At 38.1% G+C, this 27,748-nt stretch overlaps 1 protein-coding gene across 5 annotated transcripts in view; it reads right to left on the reverse strand.

Moving 5' to 3' along the window:
- DNAAF11 (dynein axonemal assembly factor 11) overlaps positions 1-27,748 on the reverse strand; it is a 104,500-nt gene that overhangs the window by 61,115 nt on the left and 15,637 nt on the right. For 4 of the 5 annotated variants that reach the window (XM_055348254.2, XM_055348255.2, XM_055348256.2 and 1 more), the window contains exons 3-5: positions 25,306-25,383; positions 6,425-6,597; positions 1,212-1,435 (exon numbers count right to left, since the gene is read on the reverse strand). In XM_055348254.2, coding sequence (XP_055204229.1) covers positions 1,212-1,435; positions 6,425-6,597; positions 25,306-25,383 — 475 coding nt within the window. Of the gene's footprint in view, positions 1-1,211; positions 1,436-6,424; positions 6,598-11,863; positions 11,884-25,305; positions 25,384-27,748 lie in introns of those variants that run through there. The other variant, XM_055348258.2, reaches the window with a different exon arrangement.

Genomic DNA, 27,748 nt, shown 5'->3' on the forward strand with positions numbered 1-27,748 from the left:
TGCCAAACACACATACTCAAACTACTATTGTTTAAGGAGGCATACTTGTGAAATAAGGGTATTAAAAATATGGATGGGATCAACATATATCAAACACGCACCAGCTTCAGGATAGCAGACGCCACTGGGATGAAGAGAGGAATGGGATGAAGGGGAAGTCTTTAAGGAGTGTCTGCTCTCTTAATGATATTTTATTTCTTATTTAAAAAAAGATCCATCATTCTCAGCAAACTATCGCAAGGACAAAAAACCAAACACCGCATGTTCTCACTCATAGGTGGGAATTGAACAATGAGAACACATGGACACAGGAAGGGGAACATCACACACAGGGGCCTGTTGTGGGGTGGGGGGAGGGGGGAGGGATAGCATTAGGAGATATACCTAATGTTAAATGAAGAGTTAATGGGTGCAGCACACCAACATGGCACATGTATACATATGTAACAAACCTGCACGTTGTGCACATGTACTCTAAAACTTAAAGCATAATTAAAAAAAAGTAAAAAAAAAAAAAGATCCAAAGCAAACATACAAACTATTGTCATTTATTAAATCTAGGTGGTAGAACTACAAGCTGCCTATATAACTATTTTCAAACATTTATGTATGTCTGAAACATTTTATAATTATTATTTTCTCAATTTTAAGGGATTCTGTTATCTAAATACTTAATACTTTCACTGTATGGAATCAAATCAACTGACTATAGTTGCAATTCACTTAAACAAACATGAAAAATTTAATTTTTAAAAAACCAATTAGTTATTAATCACATTAAAAATGTATTCAGTATTTTTCTGAAATCTATTCCAATTCAGAAAATAGAATGTTTTATGATGCAATTAGAATTATTCAAATTATAATAATGTGATTTGTATTTAACTGTTCTAAAATATTCCTAGTTCGTAAATCAAAGTACACCTGTTAATTCATCTTTTCTGTACACATTTTATGGATTTCTCTGAGAATAATTTTAGATGCAAGTTAAAGTTGCTAGTTTAAAAAGGAATTTTTCCCCCAAGGAAAGAAAGCCTTACAGAATTGTCACAAGCAATGGGATGCTCATATTCTTCCATCCAAAATTCACATCATATTTCATTCTTCAAATTAATCTGGAATATAAGTGTACTGCAAACAACTTGGAAAGAGAATACAGTTTGCTGCTTTTAACAAAAGTTAATTAGAAAGTAAACTAATAATTTACATACAGAGTAGCATTGATGTCTGTGTACCAACGTCCATCAAAGCCTGCGTTACTTCTCTTGTCTTCATTTTTATCCTCTTCTTGGTGTTTCCTCTGAGCTTCTTCCTTGAGTTTGGCTCGTTTAAGACAGTGATCTTTTTCCTGCTCTCTGATTTGTGGTTCAATTACTGAATAGTCCTGCAGTGCCTTAATCCTTTCTGAAGGCTCTATTTCTTTACCATCCAACCACTTAAACAAAAAACAATAAATATAGTACAATTGTTCAAAAGTAGCAGTGTGAATCAGCCCCAGGTTGATTTTGATTAGAACTTTTGAAACTTAGAAATAATAATATACCCGATAGTGATAGAGAATTAAAACAATATAATTAATGGGAAATATCAGAACATTGTTCTAAATCAATGTTTATTTCATACAATTTACACAGTTTAAAAAATACCTTTACTAGTAATAATTAGGTCTGTTAAAACTGATAATTAATACAAGCTCTCAAAATATTTTATATTAATTTTATAATTGCTCACAATGTCAAAAATGTCAATGCTTAAGTCAAATCATAGCTTCAAAGTACAACAATGGCACTTCCCAAAAGCTCTCTACAGAAAAAAAAGGCCTTGAATATTACACATGATTGGGCTCTAATACAAATGAGCCAATGTTTCACCCTTAACAACAAGACATACAGATAGGCTATTGTTACAGCACTGTTTACATCTGATACTTCAATTATGATTTTCCAAAGTAAAATATTAAAATAAAAGCATCAACTAAAGTTCTAAAATGTTAAATCTAACAGTTTAAAGATACCTATTTATCTACCCTGCCTTATTCTGCAAAATGAGGCGAGGTATTTAGGAAGGGGTGGTTGGAAGATAATGGTTCCCCAAGAATGTCCATGTTCTAATCTCCATGAATGTTACCTTACACAGCAAAAGGGGCTTTACAGGTGTGATTAGGTTAAGGATCTTGAATGATCAGGATGATTCTTATAAGGACCACAGAGGTCCTTATAAGTAAAAGAGAAAGACATGAGTGTCAGAGTTAGGGAGAGAGGTAAAGTTGGCACACTGATGTCTTTGGAGATGGAGGAAGGGGCCATGAGCCTAAAAATGCAGGTATCCTCTAGAAGCTGAAAGGGACAAAGTAAGGGATTCTCTCCTAGAGCCTGAAGAAAGAATAACCCTGCCAACACCTTCATTTTAGCCCAGTGAAACCATTTCAGGCTTTTGATCTCCAGAATCATAAGGTGATACATTTGTATTGTTTTAAGTCACTAAGTTTGTCTCAATTTGTTACAGCAGCAACAAGAAACATAAAAAAGGAAAAAAAAATACACACAAAGATTTAGTCAAATATGAATTAAAAAATTATTAGAATAAGCTGAATTATAAGTCAAAATTATGTAGAGATTTGGAAAAAAGATAATGCCACATATGCTCTGGTCATAAGGACTCATACGGTTGCTATAGATGGGCTGCAGATTTGGTTCTGAGCTTCTTGGCAGCCAAAGCGAAATAGAAAAACATAATTAGTTACACAATTTTCATGGTCTTTAAGGAAAAAATACAGTTTGTAGCTTTCCTCTAACATGCAGCTCTAAAACACATTTCTAGCACAGAGTTTCATAATGGAGATATTGAGAGATGTCAAGCATTGTTTCTGTAGAAATATGGCCATGCAGTCACAGGTTTCATAAGGCTGTTTCTTGTAGTATCCTTCAATAAAGGTATCTTCATACCATTACTTATGAGACCATAATGATAAATTCAATGCAATAAAACCTATTATTTAAGGCATTAGGTAATTGTGGTCCACATACTTAATTTGATCTACTTTAATACAGGATTGCGATCAAATCAATTTGGAAATTTTTGGATAAATGAAATTTACTTATTTTGTAAGTATATATAAGTAAATACACTGATATAAATATATGAATCAACATAAAAGTAAATATATTTATATATAACTAATACTATATAAATAAAGCACTTTCATAAATTTCTGTTAAGTCATCCAGTTTGTGGTACTTTGTTATATTAATTTATATAGTATAATTTATATATAAATATATATTAACATAAATACATTATATATAACTGTATATTATAACAAGCTAGAAAACTCTAGATAAAGATAATTTCTTTCAACTGGGATTTCTTCCCAACAGAACCCTGGGGAGCAAGGTGATCTTTTCTTCCTTGTAATTGAAGTACACTGATTGATTGATTGATTGATTTCTGTCTTATAAATGACGTAAGTCTATTTTGATTTAATTAGAACTACATTCCTAAAAGGCTATGACAACTGAACCCTCTGTCACTTTACTGACAGGAGGCAAAAGACCTCATATTAATAACTGATGAGAAATTTGGGACTGTACCCCAGCACCTATTCTAGGAACCTCACTTTTTTAGTGATTTCTGTTAGTCTTTGAAATTGGCCCACATTTCCTTCAATCCAAAATCATGTCTGAGTTTAGAAGGCCTAAGAATTAGAGATCCAGTTTTAAGCTGAGCGTTTCTTGATCTTTCTGCACCCAGGATTCCTGCAGCACAAAGGTGGAGTGTCCACACTTATTGATAATAACTGTGCAAGTGCTGAAGCAGAGAGAGGGACACTAAGATGTACTGAAGGCCTCACAGAATTCCCTTGAAGTAGGAATTATGATCCTACTATACATGAGTAAAATGAGGCACACAATTCACAGGCAGTGGAAGCAGGTGTCAGACCTTGGTTTGTCTGCTAACAAATCTGTTTCCCACTATACTGCAGGGCCTACCTACTTCTGGAGTGGCTCAGACACTGGGAAGAAAAACCTTGAAAAGGGCTGACTCTCCTCACACCTCTTCTACGTGACTATCTAAAATAACTACTCTGTTGTTTTAGGTTGAATGGACAAAAAAAGATGTTGAAGTCCTAATCCCCAGTAGCTCAAATCATGGACTTTTGGGAAATAGGGTTATTACAGATGTCCCCTGACAAAAAAAGATGTTGAAGTCCTAACCCCCAGTAGCTCAAATCAGGGACTTTTTGGAAACAGGGTCATTATGGATATAATTCACTGAGACTAAATTATCCTGGAGCAGGCGGGCCCCAAGCCAATATGACTGGTGTCTTTATAAAGAGAGAGTCTTGTGAAGAGGAAGGCAGAGACCCTCAGGGTAATGTGTCTACAAGCTCAAGAATGACAAAGATTGGCCAGCAAATCAGCAGAAGCTAGGAGGGAGGGCATGAAGCAGATTCTCCCTCGCAGCCCCTGGAAGGAACCAGTCCCGTCAACATCTTGAACTTGAACATCTGGCCTTCAGAACTACAAGATGATACATTTCTGTTGTCTAAGCCATCTAGTTTGCAGTACTTTGTTACAGCAGCCCTAGGAAAATAATACATTTATTAACACAATTCCTTTCAAGCAGCTCACAAGCTTTCAATAAAATGGTAATTAAGACTCTAAAGCATATCAACCTATTTTTACATAGTAGTAAACATATGAATACCATTTTTCAAAAAGGGGCTGTTTTCTATTGAAGCAGTTAATTTGGAGAAGTCTTTCTGAAAGGAAAGACTTGATCCAAAGCCTATAATTTAACCTGGAGAGAAGCAGTGAGTGTGGGTACAGTGTGAATGGTGGAGGCATCAAGGTCCGACTCACATAGGTTCAGATCCCACCTGTGTCACCTGCCAGATATGTCAGCCTAAACAAGGAGCGTTCATTCCCTGAGCCCTGACTTCCTCATCTCTGAATGTACCTAATTGTCTCCCTGAATGGGTCTGGGAGGATTAAAAACACTGTGTCCAAAGTACCTGGCACAACCTCTGACCCTGTCTGCAGCAGCCATATGATGGCTCTCACACCTCTAGCCTGACCAGGCTCAGCTGCAGCACTGACACAGGCTCAGCTGTGGTGGCCATGAGGACTCCTGGACCCTTAGCCCTTCGAAGGGAATGGCTCACAGCATTACACTACAAGATCTAGTTCTATGATAGTCTGGGTCTCATCAGTTCATTTTCTAGGAAATCACTGTATAATAATGATCAGTTTAGGTTATGTATGAGACAATTTATCATTTATTCTATATTCAATTACCTGAATCACTCATTCTCTTAATCTGAGAAATTTTATATTAGAAGAAATGTGTTCCATTAATCCAGCAGTCAGCAGTCTCTTGACTGCAGAGAACACAGAAGTCTAAGAAACAAACGTCCTTTGAGAACTGAAAAAATGCCTATTGCACAGGCAATGTATCCATGCATTCTCTTTCCAGGAACATGGAGCCACTTGCAGGCTGGGAACTCTTAGAATTACATGAAACTTAACATTGCTATCTTAATATTCTCTGTTGTATGATTTCTCAAGAAATAATATTTTTTCCTCAGTTCTAAAATTACTCAATTAGGGGGATATGGTATAACAGTAACATACGCAGTAGTGGTTGTCAAATGAGGTTCCTGCACCAGCAGCAGAATTACCAGATTTTGTTAGAAATGTGAAATCTCAGGCCCCATGTCAGACCTGACCCAGAAACCCTGGGGGAGGAGCACAGCAGTCTGTGTTTTGAAAAGGCCCCCACGTGTTCTGATGCACACCAAAGACTGTGAACCTACCAGGCGCCGTGGCTCATGCCTGTAATCCCAGCACTTTGGGAGGCCGAGGCAGGTGGATCACCTGAGGTCAGGAGTTCAAGACCAGCCTGGCCAACATGGTGAAACCTCATCTCTACTAAAAATACAAAAGTAGGCGGACATGGTGGCACATGCCTGTAATCCCAGCTACTTGGGAAGCTGAGGCAGGAGAATCACTTGAACCTGGGAGGCAGAGTTTGCAGTGAGCCGAGATTGTGCCACTGCACTCCAGCCTGGGTGACAGAGCGAGACTCCGTCTCAAAAAAAAAAAAAAAAAAGTAATAATGAATTCTTATCAGTAATGATGAATGTTCTTCGTAACTATGATTTGAACTCATTGAGAAAAAGTCAAATTAAGTTCTGTGTGTTTTGGATGAGAAAGGTGAAAAGTATGCAATTTATTTTTCAGGGATTTATTAAAACTATTCAAACAATATTAAAGGTCTAGCCATTCAAATAATTACTTTGGGCTCTCTGGAATATTCCATTGTCTGAAGCAACACATTCACTGTTGCTGCCAGTAAAGCAGGAATTATTGTAGTTGCTCATGCTCATTTATCTGTGATTTCTGCACCATTAAAAGAACCATACCTTTAATTGTGGAAGAGTTGCTACCACGAACTCCCTATAGTGGTCAAAGGAAGCACATGGGTTCCCCATGAGGAAGAGCTCCTTCAGATGGATATTGTGCTGCAAGGTTTTAATGCTGCTCAGCTCTCCAATGAAATTTACAGTCAAGTCAAGTTTTGCCAGCTCTTCACATCCTGTTGAGAAAAATAAAGTGAAAACAAAGCAAACAAAGAAAAATCACACTGGTAACAAAACGTGTGTAACATCACATAACAGAAGTAACAGTTGTAGTATTTTCAGTCTGCTGATTTATTGCATTGCTCACCATGAAGTGATTCTTCAGAAATATCAACTCAAAGGCTTCATCCTAACTCATTTTTCTATCTCTGTCTCTCCTTATTTTCACCCTCTGAGTCCTTCCAGCCAGGGGAAATCACTTTCCCTGCTCACGCTTACAAGGCTGGTTAATTTTTTTTGATTTGGTCAGTATCTGGCATGAAAAAAGGAAAAGTATAAGCTGCTACTACAGTGGATGCTACCTCAGAACAAAACTCCTACTACAGAGGGCACCTGGAACCTGTCCTCTTGAGTTTTAGCAGGTCGGTAGGACATATTTCATCTTGGAGGGTGATAGTGGAAAGATTCTCCAAAAAAAAAGGCATTTCATAAAACCAGTGCATCCAAACCAATATTTGCAAAGTCACCTAGCAGAGAGAGAATGGCTCTAAGGCCACCAAGAACTGAACTGAAGGTATTAACAAAAGTGAAGAATAAGATGTTTCGATGTTCAAAGGAATAATAGAAAAAGGGTGAGTCACTGAAGTAGGGTTTTATAGTAAATCTGACCCATCCACCTTCATTACAGAGATAGCCAGATGCTATAGAAACTTGAATGGAATCTAAATTTGAATTTGAATTAATCCCCTAATTCACATTCCATGCAAATTTGGAGGCTAGGAGTCCAGACTTGGGAATTAGACAGATACAAGTTCAAGTGCTTCCTCTACCTCATCCTTGCTAATGTGACCTTGGGTAAGTTACAAGCTTCAGCCTGCTCATCTATAGAATTATAATAGTATTGGTACCAGAGTCAGAAGTTGCGAAGATAATATACGATGACTCATGTAAAGCGCTTAGGATAATGCTTGCCACCTAGAGTGTCAGTAAACATGAGCTATGATTAGAATAGCTCAGTGAGCACTCTAATTACCATATGACTTCTCGGACAATGTACCTACATGGAAAGAAGCAAGCACAGCTGTCTCATGAGCAGAAACCTTGCAGTTTCTTTCTGTGAACTAAGAAGAGTTGACCTAGTTTATGCAGCAGCCTTTGGGGGCTTGGTTCAATATAAGATTATCTCTCCGTATGACTGCCTCATGCCTGTGGGATTAACATGGCAGATTTTGCAACCTCCAATGTCTAGAAAGCCTTCCCCAGCTAATACTCCAGGTCCACCTTGTTCTGCATTTATTTCTTCAAAGTTCTACACACCCTTCCATTATCATTTCTTATTATATACTTTTTTGTAATTTTTCTGTGGCTATATAAATTTAGAGTGAATTTTGGTTCCTGAGAGATTAACGTCACCAATATGAATTTGATTCAGATTGGTTCGTAGCTATGCGACTGTATCACCTTTGGTGAGGTTTCCTCAATTCTGAAGGCTATATAATGGAACCAACTTCACTAAATGATGGTGTTCTCTCCGTGTTCCTAGATCCTATCACCTGACTCAATCTTGTCCAGAATTCCACGTTTTCTTCTTATTAAGTCAGATCCCAAGCCAATCTCCTCCAAATAAGTTACCTCTATCTTAGAACTTCCAGATATAGGACCTCTCTATATCCATCTATCCATTCATCCACCCACATAGGAGTTACAGGTTGCCTGCTACATAGATGTTGCTGAGCAAGCTCTTCAGGATAAACTGATAAAAAAAAAAATCATGGTCCCTGAGTTCACATTTATGTCTAACATAGAGAAAAGATAAAACGAGAAAAAAATACAAGGAAAAGAAAATGAAATGTGCAAACACAGAATCCAGAAGTAGGCAATGCCCATTAGACATTGTAAGCTACCCTAAACCTATATTCATTCAACCCATTGTTTCTGGCATTCTGCAAGATTTGCTTCTCTAAAGGTTACCAAAAACCATGATACTAGCAAGTCTGATAGACCTTCTTCAACCCACTTTTCACTAGAACAATCTGCTGCATATGGCACAATTTATCATGAATTATCTCTTAAAATTCTCAGCCATCTTGGTAACAGCGATACTACTCTCTCCTTGTTCTCCTTATACTGTAGTCTGTTCCTCTTCATCTCTTTTATAAACTTCTCTATCCCTTCAATGGTGATATATCCCAGAGTTCCACCCTTGGCCCAGTATTTTCTGTCATCATCTTCTTGATGACAACAGTCATGGTTATTGGTTTAACTAACCCCAGATTCTGATGATTTCCAAATGATAACCCACTATCTGAATATCGTACTTCTATTTCCAAATGTCTGCAAGACATATTACATTCAACATGTTCAAAATGGAATTCTCCCGATTTCCTCTTATTCTCCATTCCTCAACACAGCTTCTCTGCCTTGTTTATGTCTAAACTCTTTTAATACCATCATTATTTTGGTTTTAGACATGAATTTGATACATCTAAGGGTCAAGTCATAAATTTAAAAGTTAAATTCCTCTCTTAACTTCTTCATGTCATTAACCAAGCCCCAGAGACCTTAACTCCTAAATTTTATCATATACTTCCTGTCTACTATAATCCTATTATCCATACCCCAGGTTCTTATCACCTTTTGCAACAAAATACATTAATAATCTCCTTATAAACTGATTATATCCAAGAATATAAACAGTTTGAAAGAAGGAAAGAATAGATAAAAGTAAGAAAAGAAAAGAGGAGTCTGGAACTTCTTGATGTACCGCTAAGCAAGAAAGTACTCAAAGAAAGATAAGAACATTTTAAAACATCAGAAGAGTCTACTTGGAAGGGCTTCTGTAGCCAAACCTGGGACACTTTGATCATTAAACTAAATAATAGTGGTAACATTATTCATTGAATAAAACAAGAATCCATGAGTTCATGCCAATATAAGAAATACAAATAAATTGGGGGAGAAGGCAAAGATTTTTCTTAGAATGTCATCTAATAAATATAAAAAGAATGATGGAATGAAAACAAGTCGTTAGAATGTTAAAACCAGTGCATGGAAGTATGATGAGGAATAGGATATTTACATAATGTTCAAGTATCTTCCCACAAATTACTCATTAGTTAAAAGTGAAATATGGTAATGTTACAGTAGAGAAACCTGGTAGACACTGTCTTTTCTTTGGTTCCTTTTATGGTCATCAGATACTCTCTAACATACATACTGTTTCATTTTAATTTTGTGTACATCCTTGTCATACTTGATATTTTTCTTTTTTTGTTTGAGTGTTTATGACCTGTCTTCCCCATTAGAACTTAAGCTCCATGAAGAGGGGAAGATTGGCTTGTTAATTACTTTATCTCCTACACATAAAAGATTCCTTGGCGTAAGATAGAAGGTCAAGAAATACTTGTAGAAGAAATGAAGAGATGGGAGGAGGAAGAGAGGGAAGGAGAAAAGAAAGAATGAGGGAGAAAGACAAAGAAGGAAAATGGGTAAGTGCAGCAGATAAGTCAACAGGTAGATTAGTTAGTTGGCTCAGGTGAAAACTAAAGGACAGACAACTTTAAAGATAATTGAGCAACTGAGGGAAAAAATGGAATTGACAAGACTGAGTATAGGTGACTATTACAGTTGGACATTAAATTCTAGTAAGTATAATTACATGATATAAAATAAATAAGCACATGTAGGAAGAGACTCAATGTAGAAAAATGGTTAAGCAAACTCTAATACATCTATTCAATGTTTAATGTTATAAGGACATTTAAAATGATGGTTATGAAAACGATCACAGCATGGAGGAGGAGAGCTTATGATATAATGAAAATGGAAAAAGTAAGATATAACATCACCCATGTGCTAAAATTACAACAATGTAAAAGACAGAAAAAATAAATATAGCAAAATAATAATAGCAATGGTGGAATTAAGATTAAACATCACTCTATTTTTCAAAATTTTGCAACATGGTTAGAGTTGAGAATTTTTTAAAGTATACAAATAGAGAAAATACATGAAACTGATAGAAAACTAAGATATAAGTTAGCATAGTTTTCTCAAATGTCATAAGTATGCTCCAGGTATATAATATGCTTATTAACTACATGGCTAATATTTATTTGCTGTTTACTATATTCAGCTCTTCCATACACATTATTTTATTCAATCCTAACATCATGCTTATGAGAGAAATATCACAATTACTATCTTTATTTGAAGGTCAGATAGCTCAGTGTGGGCACTTGGCTCTGAGATGCCCATCATGTGCACTCATGCTATTTCTCATGGAGAGATGGCATCGAATCCTTCTCCTTCTCTCTGCATTGGGGCTGGCCCCAAGGACTTGCCTGACCAACAGACTGTGGAACCAGTGAAGCTCTGGGGCTGCCTAGATGTCTGAAATGCTCACACTGGAAGGATTGCCCTGCAAATAATTGCTCTGGGACATGTCAGAAGCCAGATCAAGTGTCTGGCTACCTTGACTCCACCACGCTCAGAGACCCTAAGCCGCCTGGAGAATCGTAAAGGCAGTGAGAGAGAACAAAATCTGCTTCTGTGGAAAGAAACATGCCCAGAAGCAGCTCCAGATGGTAACTGAAGCAACCATCTTGGAGGTGGATCCTCCAGCAACGGCTGCTTCCAGAATCTCTCTGGCAATAGATACTTGCAACTGCAATGCAAATGAGCTAAGGAATTACCAAAGTTTACACAGCTCCTAAATGGATGAGTTGGGATTTGGACCCAGGTTGGCCCACCTGAAAAGATTCTCTGAACTGATATGTTAGAGCAGTGGTCTCCAACCTTTTTGGCACCAGGGACTGGTTTCACGGAAGACCATTTTTCCACGGATGGTGGGGTGGGATGGTGGGGTGGGATGGTTTCGGGATGAAACTGTTTCACCTCAGATCATCAGGCATTAGTTCTCATACGAGCACGCAACCTACATCCCTCACAAGATCAGTTCACAATAGGGCTCCGCTCCTATGAGGATCTAAAGCAGCAGCTGTTTGGACAGGAGGCAGAGCTCAGGCACTAACACCCTCTTGGCCCACTGCTCACCTCCTGCTGTCAGCCGGTTCCTAACAGGCCAGAGGTATCGGTCCTCTACCCACGGTTTGGGGACCCCTGTGCTAGAGAGTCTCTTTGCCAGTGTTAGCCATTTATTATTAAAATATCATCATCATCTTCACCTTAAAATTCTCATGCTACAATTCTGTGGAACACATACTTGAGTCTGTAAGTAAAAGTAGTTGTCACCACCCAGCAGAGGTGTAGCCCAGGACTGACCTGCCTGGAATTCATGACACAGGTGGAGATGGAGAGGCCAGCTTGGAAGAAGGCAGGAGGAGGCAGGTAGGATAAGGAAGGCCAGAGATTAGATGTGGGAGAGTTGGGGAGCAAGTGTAATATCCTCTCCCAACACAGTTAATTCAAAAGACCAGTCCCCGTAAATGGGTCCATAGGCCATATTTCATTATGATATCCTGTCAATGTCATATGAAAATACACAGAGGGTGGGTAGGAGAAAATTGAGAACCTTGCAAATGGTGTGAGAGAACAAAATCTGCATCGTCCACATCAGGAAGTCAATAGATGACATCTAAAATAGCAATATCAAGAAACAGCAGATAAGCATGATGTAAGTGCAATACCTGGAGACAAGCATAATATCGAATGCATTCGTTAGACACTTGTAATAGAAGAAGCAAAGGGAATTGTGAGTAGCTACCTCTAGGCAGTAGGACTTAGAGGTCTGAGGGGATTGACAAGGGACATAAGTATAGCACTGTGACCTTTTGAACTATAATATTACTATGCTAAAAATATAAATTGTGTAACAGATAAATATCCAGAATTTACAAGAATAAATGCTTTTATATATTCTAGATTTTACTATATAGGTGAAAGAAATTCATTAACCTCACATCTTCAAAAATAATTATATAAATGAAAAGGGGAAACAAAATAATTATTTCTATTAAATTAATAAAAACATGGATAATATTAAATATATATATCAGCAAGCCTGTGACATAAGAGTTATACCTTTCAGCGTGCAGTCTGTCAATACATAAAATAGGCTTTTAAATTCTTCTTTCCTCCATTGCTAGAATTTCATCTGGGGAAAAAAAAGTCCCAGCCAAATATCTCAACTGGAAACAGAGGTAACTCATACAAATCTGCTCAGAACAGTTATATTCATAATAACAAACGTAATTAAAAACACCTCCAGCACCAAACAATAAGGTTGCATTTAAAACACATCAATAGGAGGAGGTTTCAAGATGGCCAAATAGGAACAGCTCCAGTCTACAGCTCCCAGCGTGAGCGACACAGAAGACAGGTGATTTCTGCATTTCCAACTGAGGTACCGGGTTTATCTCACTGGGGCTTGTTGGACAATGGGTGCAGCCCACGGAGCATTAGCCAAAGCAAGGGGGGCCATCACCTCACTCAGGAAGCACAAGGGGTCAGGGAATTCCCTTTCCTAGGCAAGGGAAGACATGACCAATGGTACCTGGAAAATTGGGACACTCCCACCCTAATACTGTGCTATTCCAACAGTCTTAGCAAACAGCACACCAAGAGATTATATCCCATGCCTGACTTGGAGGGTCCCATGCCCATGGAGCCTCCCTCACTGCTAGCACAGCAGTCTGAGATCGAACTGCAAGGTGGCAGCAAGGCTGGGGGAGGGATGTCCGCCATTGCTGAGGCTTGAGTAGGTAAACAAAGCAGCCGGGAAGCTCGAACTGGGTGGAGCCCACCACAGCTCAAGGAGGCCTGCCTGCCTCTGTAGACTCCACCTCTGGGGGCAGGGCATAGTTGAACAAAAGGCAGGAGAAACTTCTGTGGACTTAAACGTCCCTGTCGGACGGCTTTGAAGAGAGTAGTGGTCCTCCCAGCATGGAGTTTGAGATCTGAGAATGGACAATCTGCCTCCTCAAGTGGGTCCCTGACCCCCGGGGAGCCCAACTGGGAGGCGCCTCCCAGTAGGGGCCGACTGACACCTCATACAGCCAGGTGCCCCTCTGAGACAAAGCTTCCAGAGGTAGGATCAGGCAGCAACATTTGCTGTTCTGCAATATTTGCTGTTTTGCAGCCTCTGCTGGTGATACCCAGGCAAACAGGGTCTGGAGTGGACCTCCAGCAAACTCCAACAGACCTGCAGCTGAGGGTCCTGACTGTTAGAAGGAAAGCTAACAAACAGAAAGGACATCCACACCAAAACCCCATCTGTACGTCACCATCATCAAAGACCAAAGGTAGATAAAACCACGAAGATGGGGAGAAACCAGAGCAGAAAAGCTGAAAATTCTAAAAATCAGAGCGCCTCCTCTCCTCCAAAGGAACGCAGCTCCTCGCCAGCAATGGAACAAAGCTGGACGGAGAATGACTTTAGGCAAAGTGGAGAGAAGAAGGCTTCAGATGATCGGTAATAACAAACTTCTCTGAGCTAAAGGAGGATGTTTGAACCTATCGCAAAGAAGCTAAAAACCTTGAAAAAAATTAGACAAATGGCTAACTAGAATAAACAGCGTAGAGAAGACCTTAAATGACCTGATGGAGCTGACAACCATGGCATGAGAACTAAGTGATGCACGTACAAGCTTCAGTAGCCAATCAAGTGGAAGAAGGGGTACCAGTGATTGAAGATCAAATGAATGAAATGGAGAAGAGAAGTTTAGAAAAAAAAGAGTAAAAAGAAATGAAGAAATCCTCCAAGAAATATGGGACTATGTGAAAAGACCAAATCTAAATCTGATTGGTGTATCTGAAAGTAATGGGGAGAATGGAACCAAGTTGGAAAACACTTTTCAGGATATTATCCAGGAGAACTTCCCCAACCTAGCAAGGTAGGACAACATTCAAATCCAGGAAATACAGAGAATGCCACAAAGATACTCCTTGAGAAGAGCAACTCCAGGATACATAATTGTCAGATTCACCAAAGTAGAAATGAAGGAAAAATTGTTAAGGGCAGCCAGAGAGAAAGGTTGGGTTACCCACAAAGGGAACCCATCAGACTAACAGCAGATCTCTCAGTAGAAACTCTACAAGCCAGAAGAGAGTGGGGGCCAATATTCAACATTCTTAAAGAAAAGAATTTTCAACCCAGAATTTCATATCCAGCCAAACTAAGCTTCATAAGTGAAGGAGAAATAAAATCCTTTACAGACAAGCAAATGCTGAGAGGTCACCACCAGGCCTACCTTACAAGAGCTCCTGAAGGAAGCACTAAACATGGAAAGGAACAACCAGTACCAGCCACTGCAAAAACATGCCAAATTGTAAAGACCACCAATGCTAGGAAGAAACTACGTCAACTAACAAGCAAAATAACCAGCTAACATCATAATGACAGGATCAAATTCTCACACAACAATATTAGCCTTAAATGTAAATAGGCTAAATTCTCCAATTAAAAGACACAGACTGGCAAATTGGATAAAGAGTCAAGACCCATCAGTGTGCTGTATTCAGGAGACCCATCTCACGTGCAGAGACACACATTGGCTCAAAATAAAGGGATGGAGGAAGATCTACCAAGCAAATGGAAAACAAAACAAAACAAAAAGCAAGGGTTGCAATCCTAGTCTCTGATAAAACAGACTTTAAACCAACAAAGATCAAAAGAGACAAAGAAGGCCATTACATAACGGTAAAGGGATCAATTCAACAAGAAGAGCTAACTATCCTAAATATATATACACCCAATACAGGAGCACCCAGACTCATAAAGCAAGTCCTTAGAGAGCTACAAAGAGACTTAGACTCCCACACAATAATAATGGGAGACTTTAACACCCCACTGTCAACATTAGACAGATCAATGAGACAGAAAGTTAATAAGGATATCCAGGAATTGAACTCAGCTCTGCACCAAGTGGACCTAATAGACATCTACACAACTCTCCACCCCAAATCGACAGAATATACATTCTTCTCAGCACCACATGACCCTTATTCCAAAATTGACCACATAGTTGGAAGTAAAGGACTCCTCAGCAAATGTAAAAGAACAGAAATTATAACAAACTGTCTCTCAGACCACAGTGCAATCAAACTCGAACTCAAGATTAAGAAACTCACTCAAAACAGCTCAACTACATGGAAACTGAACAACCTGCTCCTGAATGACTACTGGGTACATAACGAAATGAAGGCAGAGATAAAGATGAGAAACCAATGAGAACCAATGAGAACAAAGAAACCAATGAGAACAAAGACACAACATAACAGAATCTGTGGGACACATTTAAAGCAGTGTGTAGAGGGAAATTTATAGCACTAAAAGACCACAAGAGAAAGCATGAAGATCTAAAATTGACACCCTAACATCACAATTAAAAGAACTAGAGAAGCAAGAGCAAATTCAAAAGCTAGCAGAAGGCAAGAAATAACTTAGATCAGAGCAGAACTGAAGCAGATAGAAACACAAAAAACCCTTCAAAAAATCAATGAATCCAGGAGCTGGTTTTTTGAAAAGATCAACAACATTGATAGACCGCTAGCAACACTAATACAGAAGAAAAGAGAGAAGAATCAAACAGATGCAATAAAAAATGATAAAGGGGATATCACCACCGATCCCACAGAAATTCAAACTACCATCAGAGAATACTATAAACACCTCTATGCAAATAAACTAGAAAATCTAGAAGAAATGGATAAATTCCTGGACATATACACCATCCCAAGACTAACCCAGGAAGAAGTTGAATCCCTGAATAGACCAATAACAGGCTCTGAAATTGAGGCAATAATAGCCTAAAAACCAAAAAAAGTCCAGGACCAGATGGATTCACAGCCGAATTCTACCAGAGGTACAAAGAGGAGCTGGTACCATTCCTTCCGAAACTATTCCAATCAACAGAAAAAGAGGGAATCCTCCCTAACTCATTTTATGAGGCCAGAATCATCCTGATACCAAAGCCTGGCAGAGACACAACAACAAAAGAGAGTTTCAGGCCAATATCCTTGATTAATATCGATGCAAAAATCCTCAATAAAATACTGGCAAACCGAATCCAGCAGCACATCAAAAAGCTTATCTACCATGATCAAGTGGGCTTCATCTCTGGGATGCAAGGCTGGTTCAACATATGCAAATCAATAAATATAATCCAGCATATAAACACAACCAAAGACAAAAACCACATGATTATCTCAATAGACGCAGAAGCCTTTGACAAAATTCAACAGCCCTTCATGTGAAAAACTCTCAATAAACTAGGTATTGATGAGACGTATCTCAAAATAATAAGAGCTATTTATGACACACGCACAGCCAATATCATACTGAATGGGCAAAAACTGGAAGCATTCCCTTTGAAAACTGGCACAAGACAGGGATGCCCTCTCTCACCACTCCTGTTGAATATAGTGTTAGAAGTTCTGGCCAGGGAAATCAGGCAGGAGAAAGAAATAAAGGGTATTCAATTAAGAAAAGAGGAAGTCAAATTGTCCCTGTGTGCAGATGACATGATTGTATATTTAGAAAACCCCATTGTCTCAGCCAAAAATCTCCTTAAGCTGGTAAGCAACTTCAGCAAAGTGTCAGGATAAAAAATCAATGCGCAAAAATCACAAGCATTCCTATACACCAATAACAGACAAACGGAGAGCCAAATCATGAGTGAACTCCCATTCACAATTGCTTCAAAGAGAATAAAATACCTAGGAATCCAACTTACAAGGGATGTGAAGGACCTCTTCAAGGAGAACTACAAACCACTGCTCAAGGAAATAAAAGAGGACATAAACAAATGGAAGAACATTCCATGCTCATGGATAGGAAGAATTGATATCGTGAAAACGGCCATACTGCCCAAGGCAATTTATAGATTCAATGCCATCCCCATCAAGCTACAAATGACTTTCTTCACAGAATTGGAAAAAACTACTTTTTTATGGAACTTTTTATGGAACCAAAAAAGAGCCCGCATTGCCAAGACAATCCTAAGCAAAAAGAACAAAGCTGGAGGCATCATGCTACCTGACTTCAAACTATACTACAAGGCTACAGTAACCAAAACAGCATGCTACTGGTACCAAAACAGAGATATAGACCAATGGAACACAACAGAGCCCTCAGAAATAACACCACACATCTACAACCATCTGATCTTTGACAAACCTGACAAAAACAAGCAATGGGGAAAGGATTCCCTGTTTAATAAATGGTGCTGGGAAAACTGGCTAGCCATATGTAGAAAGCTGAAACTGGATCCCTTCCTTACACCTTAACAAAAATTAATTCAAGATGGATTAAAGACTTAAATGTTAGACCTAAAACCATAAAAACCCTAGAAGAAAACCTAGGCAATACCATTCAGGACATAGGCATGGGCAAGGACTTTATGACTAAAACACCAAAAGCAATGGCAACAAAAGCCAAAATTGACAAATGGGATCTAATTAAACTAAAGAGCTTTTGCACAGCAAAAGAAACTACCATCAGAGTGAACAGGCAACCTACAAAATGGGAGAAAATTTTTACAATCTACCCATCTGACAAAGGGATAATATCCAGAATCTACAAAGAACTTAAAGAAATTTACAAGAAAAAATCAAATAACCCCATCAACAAGTGGGTGAAGGATATGAACAGAGACACTTCTCAAAAGAAGACATTTATGCAGCCAACAGATGCATGAAAAAAATGCTCATCATTACTGGCCATCAGAGAAATGCAAATCAAAACCACAATGAGATACCATCTCAAACCAGTTAGAATGGCAATCATTAAAACATCAAGAAACAACAGGTGCTGGAGAGGATGTGGAGAAATAGGAACACTTCTACACTGTTAGTGGGACTGTAAACTAGTTCAACCATTGTGGAAGACAGTGTGGTGATTCCTCAAGGATCTAGAACTAGAAATACCATTTGACCCAGCCATCCCATTACTGGGTATATACCCAAAGGATTATAAATCATGCTGCTATAAAGACACATGCATACGTATATTTATTGTAGCACTATTCACAATAGCAAAGACTTGGAACCAACCCAAATGTCCATCAATGATAGACTGGATTAAGAAAATGTGGCACATCAACACCATGGAATACTATGCAGCCATAAAAATGGATGAGTTCATGTCTTTTGTAGGGACATGGATGAAGCTGGAAACCATCATTCTGAGCAAACTATTGCAAAGACAGAAAACCAAACACCGCATGTTCTCACTCACAGGTGGGAATTGAACAATGAGAACACTTGGACACAGGGTGGGGAACATCACACACTGGGGCCTGTCATGAGGTGGCGGGAGGGCGGAGGGATAGCATTAGGAGATATAGCTAATGTAAATGATGAGTTAATGGGTGCAGCACACCAACATGGCACATGTATACATATGTAACAAACCTGCACATTGTGCACATGTACGCTAGAACTTAAAGTACAATAAAAAATAAAAATAAAAAATAAAACACATTAATAAACTTGACAATGCAGTTGTTAAATTATAAAAATGTAGGCTCAGGCACTATATGAAGGATGTGTACAAAACTATATCTATAAATAAAACAGTCTATATCTCTATGTTTCTATGTTTATTTTACATTGGCAAAAATGACAGATGAATTTTATAAACATAGAAGATATATTTGGAGTAATCTGACTTAAGATAGGTTAGGTGGCATTTCTTAAGTTTAATTTAGGAGGCTCCGGAAGACATTTTAATTACATTTTTCTTTCATATAAGAAAAGACTGACATTTGAAAGCCTCCAATGAGGTGAAAATGTCATATATCTTTGGATGTTGCTATAATTTTGTAGATAAAAAACCCTCCTTAATTATATTTTTCAAAGTGTCAAATCTTAATGTCTACTTGGCCTACAATTAAGAAATTAAACTATATTTGTCATCCAAATATGAACAATTCTTGCCAAACTGGCCAAGTTTGAGAAAATCTCATCTCTGGAGTTCGGCACTGCGTCCTTCAGTGGAGTCCCAGCCTCTATCTCCTGTTCTGTGGAGATCCAGCTCAGTGACCCTCTGGAGTCTAAAAATCTTGGAAGTCACCAACACTGACTGCCAAAGGCGGGTGGGGGAGCTCGTGCTATGGGAAATTCCACCTCTCCTTCCAGGTTAGGGTAAGGGATGGAAAACAAAAGCACTTTATTCTACCCTGGTGAATCTTCAACAGGAGAAAAAGGAAAAAAAAAGGATACTAGCTATTTTTTTTTTTGCCATCCAAGGAAAAACAGTAAAAAGCAAAACGATTTATTTTTACTTAAGCAGGTGGGTTGAAGATGTATCCCCATCTTCCTCCTCTGTCACCTCAATCCCTTAAAATTAAACAAAAGTACATAATTGCCAGCAGATAGGATGCATTCTCCATTCCCACTATCCCCCTCCACCGCCCTTATCAAACAATCCTCAGGCTACCCTACACCCAGTTCATCCGTGTTAAAGCTGGAAAGCAGAGCACAAAAAGACCTGCTCAGGTAAAAGGCAGGAGGGGGGTTGGCCTGCAGTTTGCCAAGCTCAAAAAGACAATAGTGACGATGCTGCCCTCTAGTGGTACATAAATAAAACAAATCACACAAACAGAACTCATACGGTGTAAGAATACTTACTTCACAAAATTAACAAGCGCTGGACAACCCGGCCAAGAGTCCCAGTTTTAATTATTTCCTTGGCATTTTAGATAGAAACTTCATTACCACAAAACATGGACATAGAGTAAATTTTATTATTCCATTTGTTCACAGGAGAACAGGGCCGTAAAATGTTAGCTGGGAGAGAGCAATGACTCCATTTCTAATGCAGAAAAATGCCAATGATGAAAAGCATCATCTTGATCCCAGGACTGAGGCCAGGTTTGATGACTTTGGTAATGGTAATTTTTGAGAATGAAAAATAAAAATATATGATGTAGATTTATGTAATTGTTAATAAAGAATCTTAACAGTCACTGGAATATCCATTTTTACCCTAGCAGGCAAATAGGCTAAAATCCACCATGACCTAAGTAAAGTCCTCCTAATTTCAGCTATTAGCAGATGGCATTGGGGTGGGGAGAGCAGCTTGTCTGCCTCTATTCCATGGCCCTGCACTCTAAAGCGAAGTCTGCTAGTCAGCACGCCCCACCCACTCGCAGAGTACACAGTGGCTCTGCCAGGCAGGCTGAGGCTGGATAGGCAAGCAGAGCCTCACAACTGCGGAATAAGTCACACAAGCCACCTAATACACCAAATCCTTTGTGACTGTAATCAGACACCAAATGTTACCAGAATTTAGAGAAAAATAGCACAAGATAGAAGCCTGCAAAATAAAACAGAAACCTCAGATGAAGAAGATAATTCAGGGGATGAAAAAAATTGACAACAAAAAGTTCTAACAATTATCTCCAAAGAGATTTCGAAGATATCTCATCCATAAAATAAGAATACACACCACAGGAATGAAGCAATCAGAACATAGAAGTTGAGAAGAATAAAAAGTATGGCCAAAATTCACACATACACCATGGAATACTATGCAGCCATAAAAAAGGGTGAGTTCATGTCCTTTGCAGGGACATGGATGACGCTGGAAACCATCATTCTCAGCAAACTAACACAAGAACAGAAAACCAAACACCACACGTTCTCACTCATAAGTGGGAATTGAACAATAAGAACACATGGACACAGGGAGGGGAACATCACACACCAGGGCCTGTCAGGGGTTGGGGAGCTAGGGGAGGGATAGCATTAGGAGAAGTACCTAATGTAGATGACGGGTTGATGGGTGCAGCAAACCACCATGGCACGCGTATACCTATGTAACAAGCCTGCATGTTCTGCACATGTACCCAGAACTTCAAGTATAATAAAAAAAAGTACGGCCAAAATAAAGAGTTAATTGTAGATGGACTGAACCATAAAATGAACAGGGATGAAAAGAAAATGATTATTTGGAATTTGAATCTGGTGAAATATTTCAAAATGTACAATATCAAGAAAAATGGATTTAAATAAAAGATGCAGGTTAAAAGGCACAAAAGATCAGTATAATACTACTAAAATCCAATTGAAAGAAGTTCTTGGGGAGATTTAAAAAACACAAAAGAAAGTTATTGGAAAAGATAATAGGTAGATAGATGGATGGATAGATGGAAGAAGGAAGGGAGGAAGGAAAGAAGAAATGGTAAAAATGTAGTTGTCAACGAATAATTCTCTATCTGGGAAAACTCTCCTTCAAAAATGGAAAATAAATTAAGATTTTTTAGATAGACAAAAATGAGAGTTTTTCACTAACAGATCTATGCTACAAGAAATAGTAAAGAGTGTTTTTTAGGCTGAAATGAAAAGACACTAGGGAGAAACTCAAATGCATTTGATAAAATAGGAACAATTACTAAAGGTAACTATATAGGTAAATACAAAAAACAATATAAATTTATTTTTGTTTGTACCTATTTTCTTCTCCTAAATTATTTAAAAGATGGCTGCAAAAAGAAATAATTATAAATCTATGTAGATAGGCACATAATATATAAAGATGTGATATGTGACAATAACAGCATAAACGAAGGGAGGAAAACTAAACCATACAGGAGCAAAGTCTGTATACTATTGAAATGAAGTTGGTATGAATTTGAACTAGATTGTTATAAATTAAGATATTAATTGTAATTCCCAGGGAAACCACTAAGAAAATAACTCAAAAATATACAGTAAAAGAATAAGGGAATTAAAACAGTACACACAAAAATAACAAAAATGAAAAGAGTAATCCAAAAACAGAACAAGGTAGACATAAGATATATAGAAAACACATTGCAGATAACAGACACAAATTCTGCCTTATTGCTAATTACATTAGGTGTAAATGGGTTAATCTCCCAAATTAAAAGGCAGAGATTGACAGGATAGATTAAAAATCAAAACACAATTCATCTATATGCCTTTTAAAGAGAAGCATTTTAGATTCAAAGATAGAAATAGTTGGGAAGGTAAAAGACAGGAAAAGTTATACCATACAAATGGTAACCAAAAAGAAAAAGAGAGAGCTGGAGTGACTATATTAATACCGGACAAAATAGACTTTAAGGCAAACATTGTAACTATAGACAAAAAAGGACATTTTATAATAATAATAACATCAATTCATCAAAAAGATAAAAATATTATAAACATATATGCACCTAAGAGCAGAGTCCCAAAATATCTAAAGCAAAAACTGACATTATTGACGGGAGCTAGGGACAATTCAACAATAATACTTGGAGACAGCAATAACCTGCTTTTAATAATAGATAAAACAATTAGAATATCAGCAAGGAAATAGAAGAGTAGGAAAGAAAGAAACAAAAGGCTAGACCTAACAGGCATATTTAGAACAATAAACCCAAGAATGGCAGCATGTACAATCTTCCCAAATGTACATGGAACAGCCTCTAGGATAGATCAAATGTTGGGCCATAAAACAAGTCTCAATAAGCTTAAAGTAATTAAAATCAAAGAAAGTATTTCTTTCTTTGACCTCAATGGAGTGAAACTAGAAATCAGTAAAATGAGAAAATGTGGGAAAGTCACAAAGATGTGGAAATTAAACAACACTGCTATATAAGTAATAGGTTAAAGAAAAAAATTGCAAAAAAAAAATCAGAAAATACTTTGAGATGAATTAAAACAAAAGCACAACATATCAAAACTTAGATGCAAAAAAGTAATGCTCATAGGAAAATTCATAGAATTTTATTTATGCCTCCATAAAAAACGACTCATGTCAATAACCTAATTGTCTGTCTTAAGAAACTAGAAAAAAGAGAAAACACAAAGAGAAAGAAATAATAAGGATTACAGGGGAAACAAACAAAATAGAGAATATAAAACAATAGACAAAATCAACAAAATCAAAAGTTGGTTCTTTGAAAAGATTGACCAAATTGACAAACTGTTAGCTGCACATTAACCAGAAAAAAAAGAACACTCAAATTTAGTAAATCAGGAATGAAAGATGAGACTTTACTATTGACATTAAAAAAAATGAAAAATATAATAAGGGAGCAGTAAAAACAACTGTATGGTAAAGAATGAGATAACCTAACTGAAATAGATAAATTCTAGAAAGACATAACCTTCCAAAACTGAGTCAACAAGAAATAGAAAATCTGAATAGACCTATAATAAGTAAAGAGATTAAATTAATAATCAATAAACTTTCCCAAAGAAAAGTCCAGGACCAGATGGCTTTCCTGGTGTATTCTAACAAATATTTAAAGAAGAATTAACACAAATTTTTTACAAGCTCTCTGAAAAAAATCGAATAAGAAGCACTTCTCAATTCATTCTATAAAGGCCCCTACTATCCAGACAGTAAAACCAAAGACACCTATAGGGAAAACAAACAAACAAACTATAGACAAAACTAAGAACAACTGTGCCTCAGAGGCCACCATCATGAAAGTTGAAAAGAAAACCCACAAATTGGAAGAATATATCTGCAAATCAAATATCTGATCGAAGTCTAGCATCTAGAATATACAAAGAGCACTTGCAACTTAACAGTAAAAAGACAAATAATATAACTAATTTAAAAATGGGCCAAACCTTTGAATAAACATTTTTCCAAAGAAGATATTCAAGTGGCCAGTAAGCACATAAAAAATGCTCAACATCATTAATCATTAGGTAAACGCAAATCAGAAGCACAATAACATACCACTTCACACCTATTAGGGTAGGATGGCTACTATAAAAATAAACAAACAAAAATACCTTCCTGTCTTAAAAAATATTGTTTATAGAAAGTATTAGTGAAGTTGTGTAGAAATCGGTACTCACATGGACTATCAGTATAAGTACAAATCGATACAATAAATATTTTGGAGAACAACTTGGCAGTATCTTTCCAAATATGCTGATTTAAATGCAGGAATTCCATTTCTAAGTGTCTGTCCTAGAAAAAACTGTGCACATGTACACAAAGTAAAATGTAGAAGGAGGCTTACTGTAGCCATGCTTATTATAGCAAAATGCTGGAACGCACCCGAATGTCCATCTGCAGACAGATGGTTAGATAAATCAGTCTACAATGATTCCAGTACGTAGCCCCACGCCCACTTTCCTGGATATCAAAAAAGCAAGGTAATTGTAGGGAAGAAACTAATTTTCAAAACAATACTCATAGTATGATATCATTAATAGAAAGCAAAATGAAACAAAACCACCTTGTATATACCCAAGTGTTAATTCTGGCTACCTCTGAGGAGGCTAGGTTAGGAAAGAGTAAAATGGACTTCCATTTTTGAATTTATGTATCACCTTATTGCTTGAATTTTTATAAGAAGAATAACTATAAGATGTATGTAAAATGTTAATTTTAAAAGCATACCTATTTTTATACAAGACTGTTTAAATCTAACTTTTTTCTTTTTTGGGAGGACGGAGTTTCGCTCTTGTTGCTCAGGCTGGAGTGCAATGGTGCAATCTCAGCTCACTGCAACCTCCGCCTCCTGGGTTCAAGCGATTCTCCTGTCTCAGCCTCCCAAGTAGCTGGGATTACAGGTGCATGCCACCACGCCTGGCTAATGTTTGTATTTTTAGTAGAGACGGGGTTTAATCATATTGGTCAGGCTGGTCTCGAACTCCTGACCTCAGGTGATCTGCCCGCCTTGGCCTCCCAAAGTGCTTGGATTACAGGCGTGAGCCACCGCACCTGGCCTTCTAACTTAAAATCTCAATTTTAATTCATAATAGCATAATAGAAGAAACAGTCTTACCTTCCAAGTTTTCTATTTTTTCAATGTTGTTTAAAGCTAAATTCAAATATTCAAGTTTCTTGAGTTTGCTAACATTTTCTGAAATACAAGATAATGTAGTTAAGATAATTAATCTTCAAAATAAAGACACTTTTATGTAATATATTACTAAAATAATAAAGAAAATCTAAAGATTATTATTATGGTTATCAAAACCATGTCGCTTTTCCAAATCTATACCTGTACATCAGACATGGTGGCTGCCTAAGGAGGACCCATTTCTCCCTCCATCCTTCCTAATGACACCCAGTTTTGCTCATGTCTTTACCTAGCCCTAACTCCAGGCAGTTAGGTTTAGCCAAGCTGGGCCAGTGCATGACAATCCAACCTCTCTTGCTAGTGGTGGCTCAGGAACCTAGGTTTAAGCCAAAAAGCCATGGCAGTCTTTTGGCAACCGTGTGATACAGGAGAAGACATGCACACCCAGTCCTCCTAATCAGATAAAAGGGAAGGATCTATATTCCATGCTTGGGGGGTTCTTATCTCTTTTTCCTGCTGGATGTTAATAAGGAATTACTATCTCTATTGATACTTATACTCAATCATAAGGGAAACAGCTGCAGGACAAAGCCTGAGAGCTGGTAGAGCAGAGAGAAGGAATCAACCAACCCTGACTGATTCTGGAGTCTGCTCTACCTGTAGACTTAAAGCTGGGTAAGATAATTGATTTCCTTACTGTTCTACCACATTTAGTTGGGTTTCTTTGACTTGAAGCCAAAATCAACCTGATACAGGATTATCTTATTTAATAAACATGAAAGCCAATACAGGCAAAACAACAAGCATAAACAAGTCACAGAATTGCTGCAGAATGGGGCCTTTGAAAAATAGTTAATAATACCATAGCAACTATTGCTGAGTGCTTATCACATGTCACACAATGTCCTAAGCATTTAGTATATATTACCTTATTTAATCCTCATAATAACCCTATGAGGTCAAAACTATTGTCTCCTTTTTACAAATCAGAATACCAAGGTACGGAGAATTAATTCACTTGTCCAAGGTTAAGTGGTAGAGCTAGGAAAGTTGACTCCAGAACCTGGAACTAAATCATTATAGTACACCTTAAAAGAACAGTCCTTTCTAAGATGACAGGAATGTAGAAAACTTTGCTAAGGAATGTGCACTGGGGGCAGCCTCATTCAATTAGTGCCTCCTCTGCCCATTTCTCAGGTACACCATGAAGCTCAAAGATGGTGATTTATAATCATCACCCTTATCACCACTAATAGTTAATCTAAAATGTACAAAAGCATCATATATTTGTTTCCATAGACCTGAACATAACAGTTCACATCTCTGAATCTCAATTTATGCATTGTTTAAATGGAGAATTTGGGGGGAAAAAATTGCAAACATTTCTCTCGGAATTTAAGTTATTCTAAGTAATCCTAATGTTTGAAAAAGCTCTTTAGAAACATCTGAGCATTCAATAGTCAAAGATTTGGAGGTTTCTTTTTCCTTTTTTTAAGAGACAGAGTCTCACTCTGTCGCCCAGGCTGGAGTGCAGTGGCCCAATCTCAGCTCACTGCAAGCTCCGCCTCCCGGGCTCACACCATTCTCCTGCCTCAGCCTCCTGAGTAGCTGGGACTACAGGAGCCCGCCACCACGCCTGGCTAATTTTTGTATTTTTAGTAGAGATGGGGTTTCACTGTGTTAGCCAGGATGGTCTTGATCTCCTGACCTCGTGATCCACCCGCCTCAGCCTCCCAAAGTGTTGGAATTACAGGCATGAGCCACCGCTCCCAGCAGATTTGGAGGTTTCTATGTGCTAAGAACTATGAAAGTCTCGTCCACATCCTGAACAAAATACTTTATTATTGTTAAAATGGCCAGCCCACAATAAAATACCTCTTCAAAACAGGATTTCCCTTCCCCACCTTTGTTATACGCATCACCCTCTAAACGCTAAAGGAGTCATATGATAGAAAAGTAAGAATTTGCTCAGGGACGGTTTCCTAAGCTAACTCCTCAAAACCCCAGGGCCCAACTTGGACACAGCAGGTTAAAAAAAAGGTTCTGTAAGTCAAAATGGAAGAGCCTCTTGGGTAGGGAAAAGGGAGTCTGAGTTCTAGCCAGACCATTCTAGTAACAGTTCTCATCAACTAAGCAGGCCCACGAACTTGGAGTAGACCCTCTGCCTTCTCAGATTTAAGCAGCTCTGTAGCCCTCAGCTTGGCCCAGGCACGCAGCCCACTGGGAAGCTGTTGAAAGGGTTGATTCCAGGAGCCCAAAGGTTCTGATTCAGTAGGTCTGGAGACGGGGCACTTGACAAGACCCCACACAGCCCCTGGGCTCCCTCTTGGGTCACCTCTAAGCAGTGCCTTCCTCCGCAGACCATCTGTGTCTTCCCATGGGCAACAGGGCTTTAGGAAAGGCAATTGCTTCACAAACTTCTACC

The sequence above is a fragment of the Gorilla gorilla genome, chromosome 7 (assembly GCF_029281585.2).
Source record: "Gorilla gorilla gorilla isolate KB3781 chromosome 7, NHGRI_mGorGor1-v2.1_pri, whole genome shotgun sequence".
In the NCBI taxonomy this organism is placed as follows: Eukaryota; Metazoa; Chordata; class Mammalia; order Primates; family Hominidae; genus Gorilla; species Gorilla gorilla.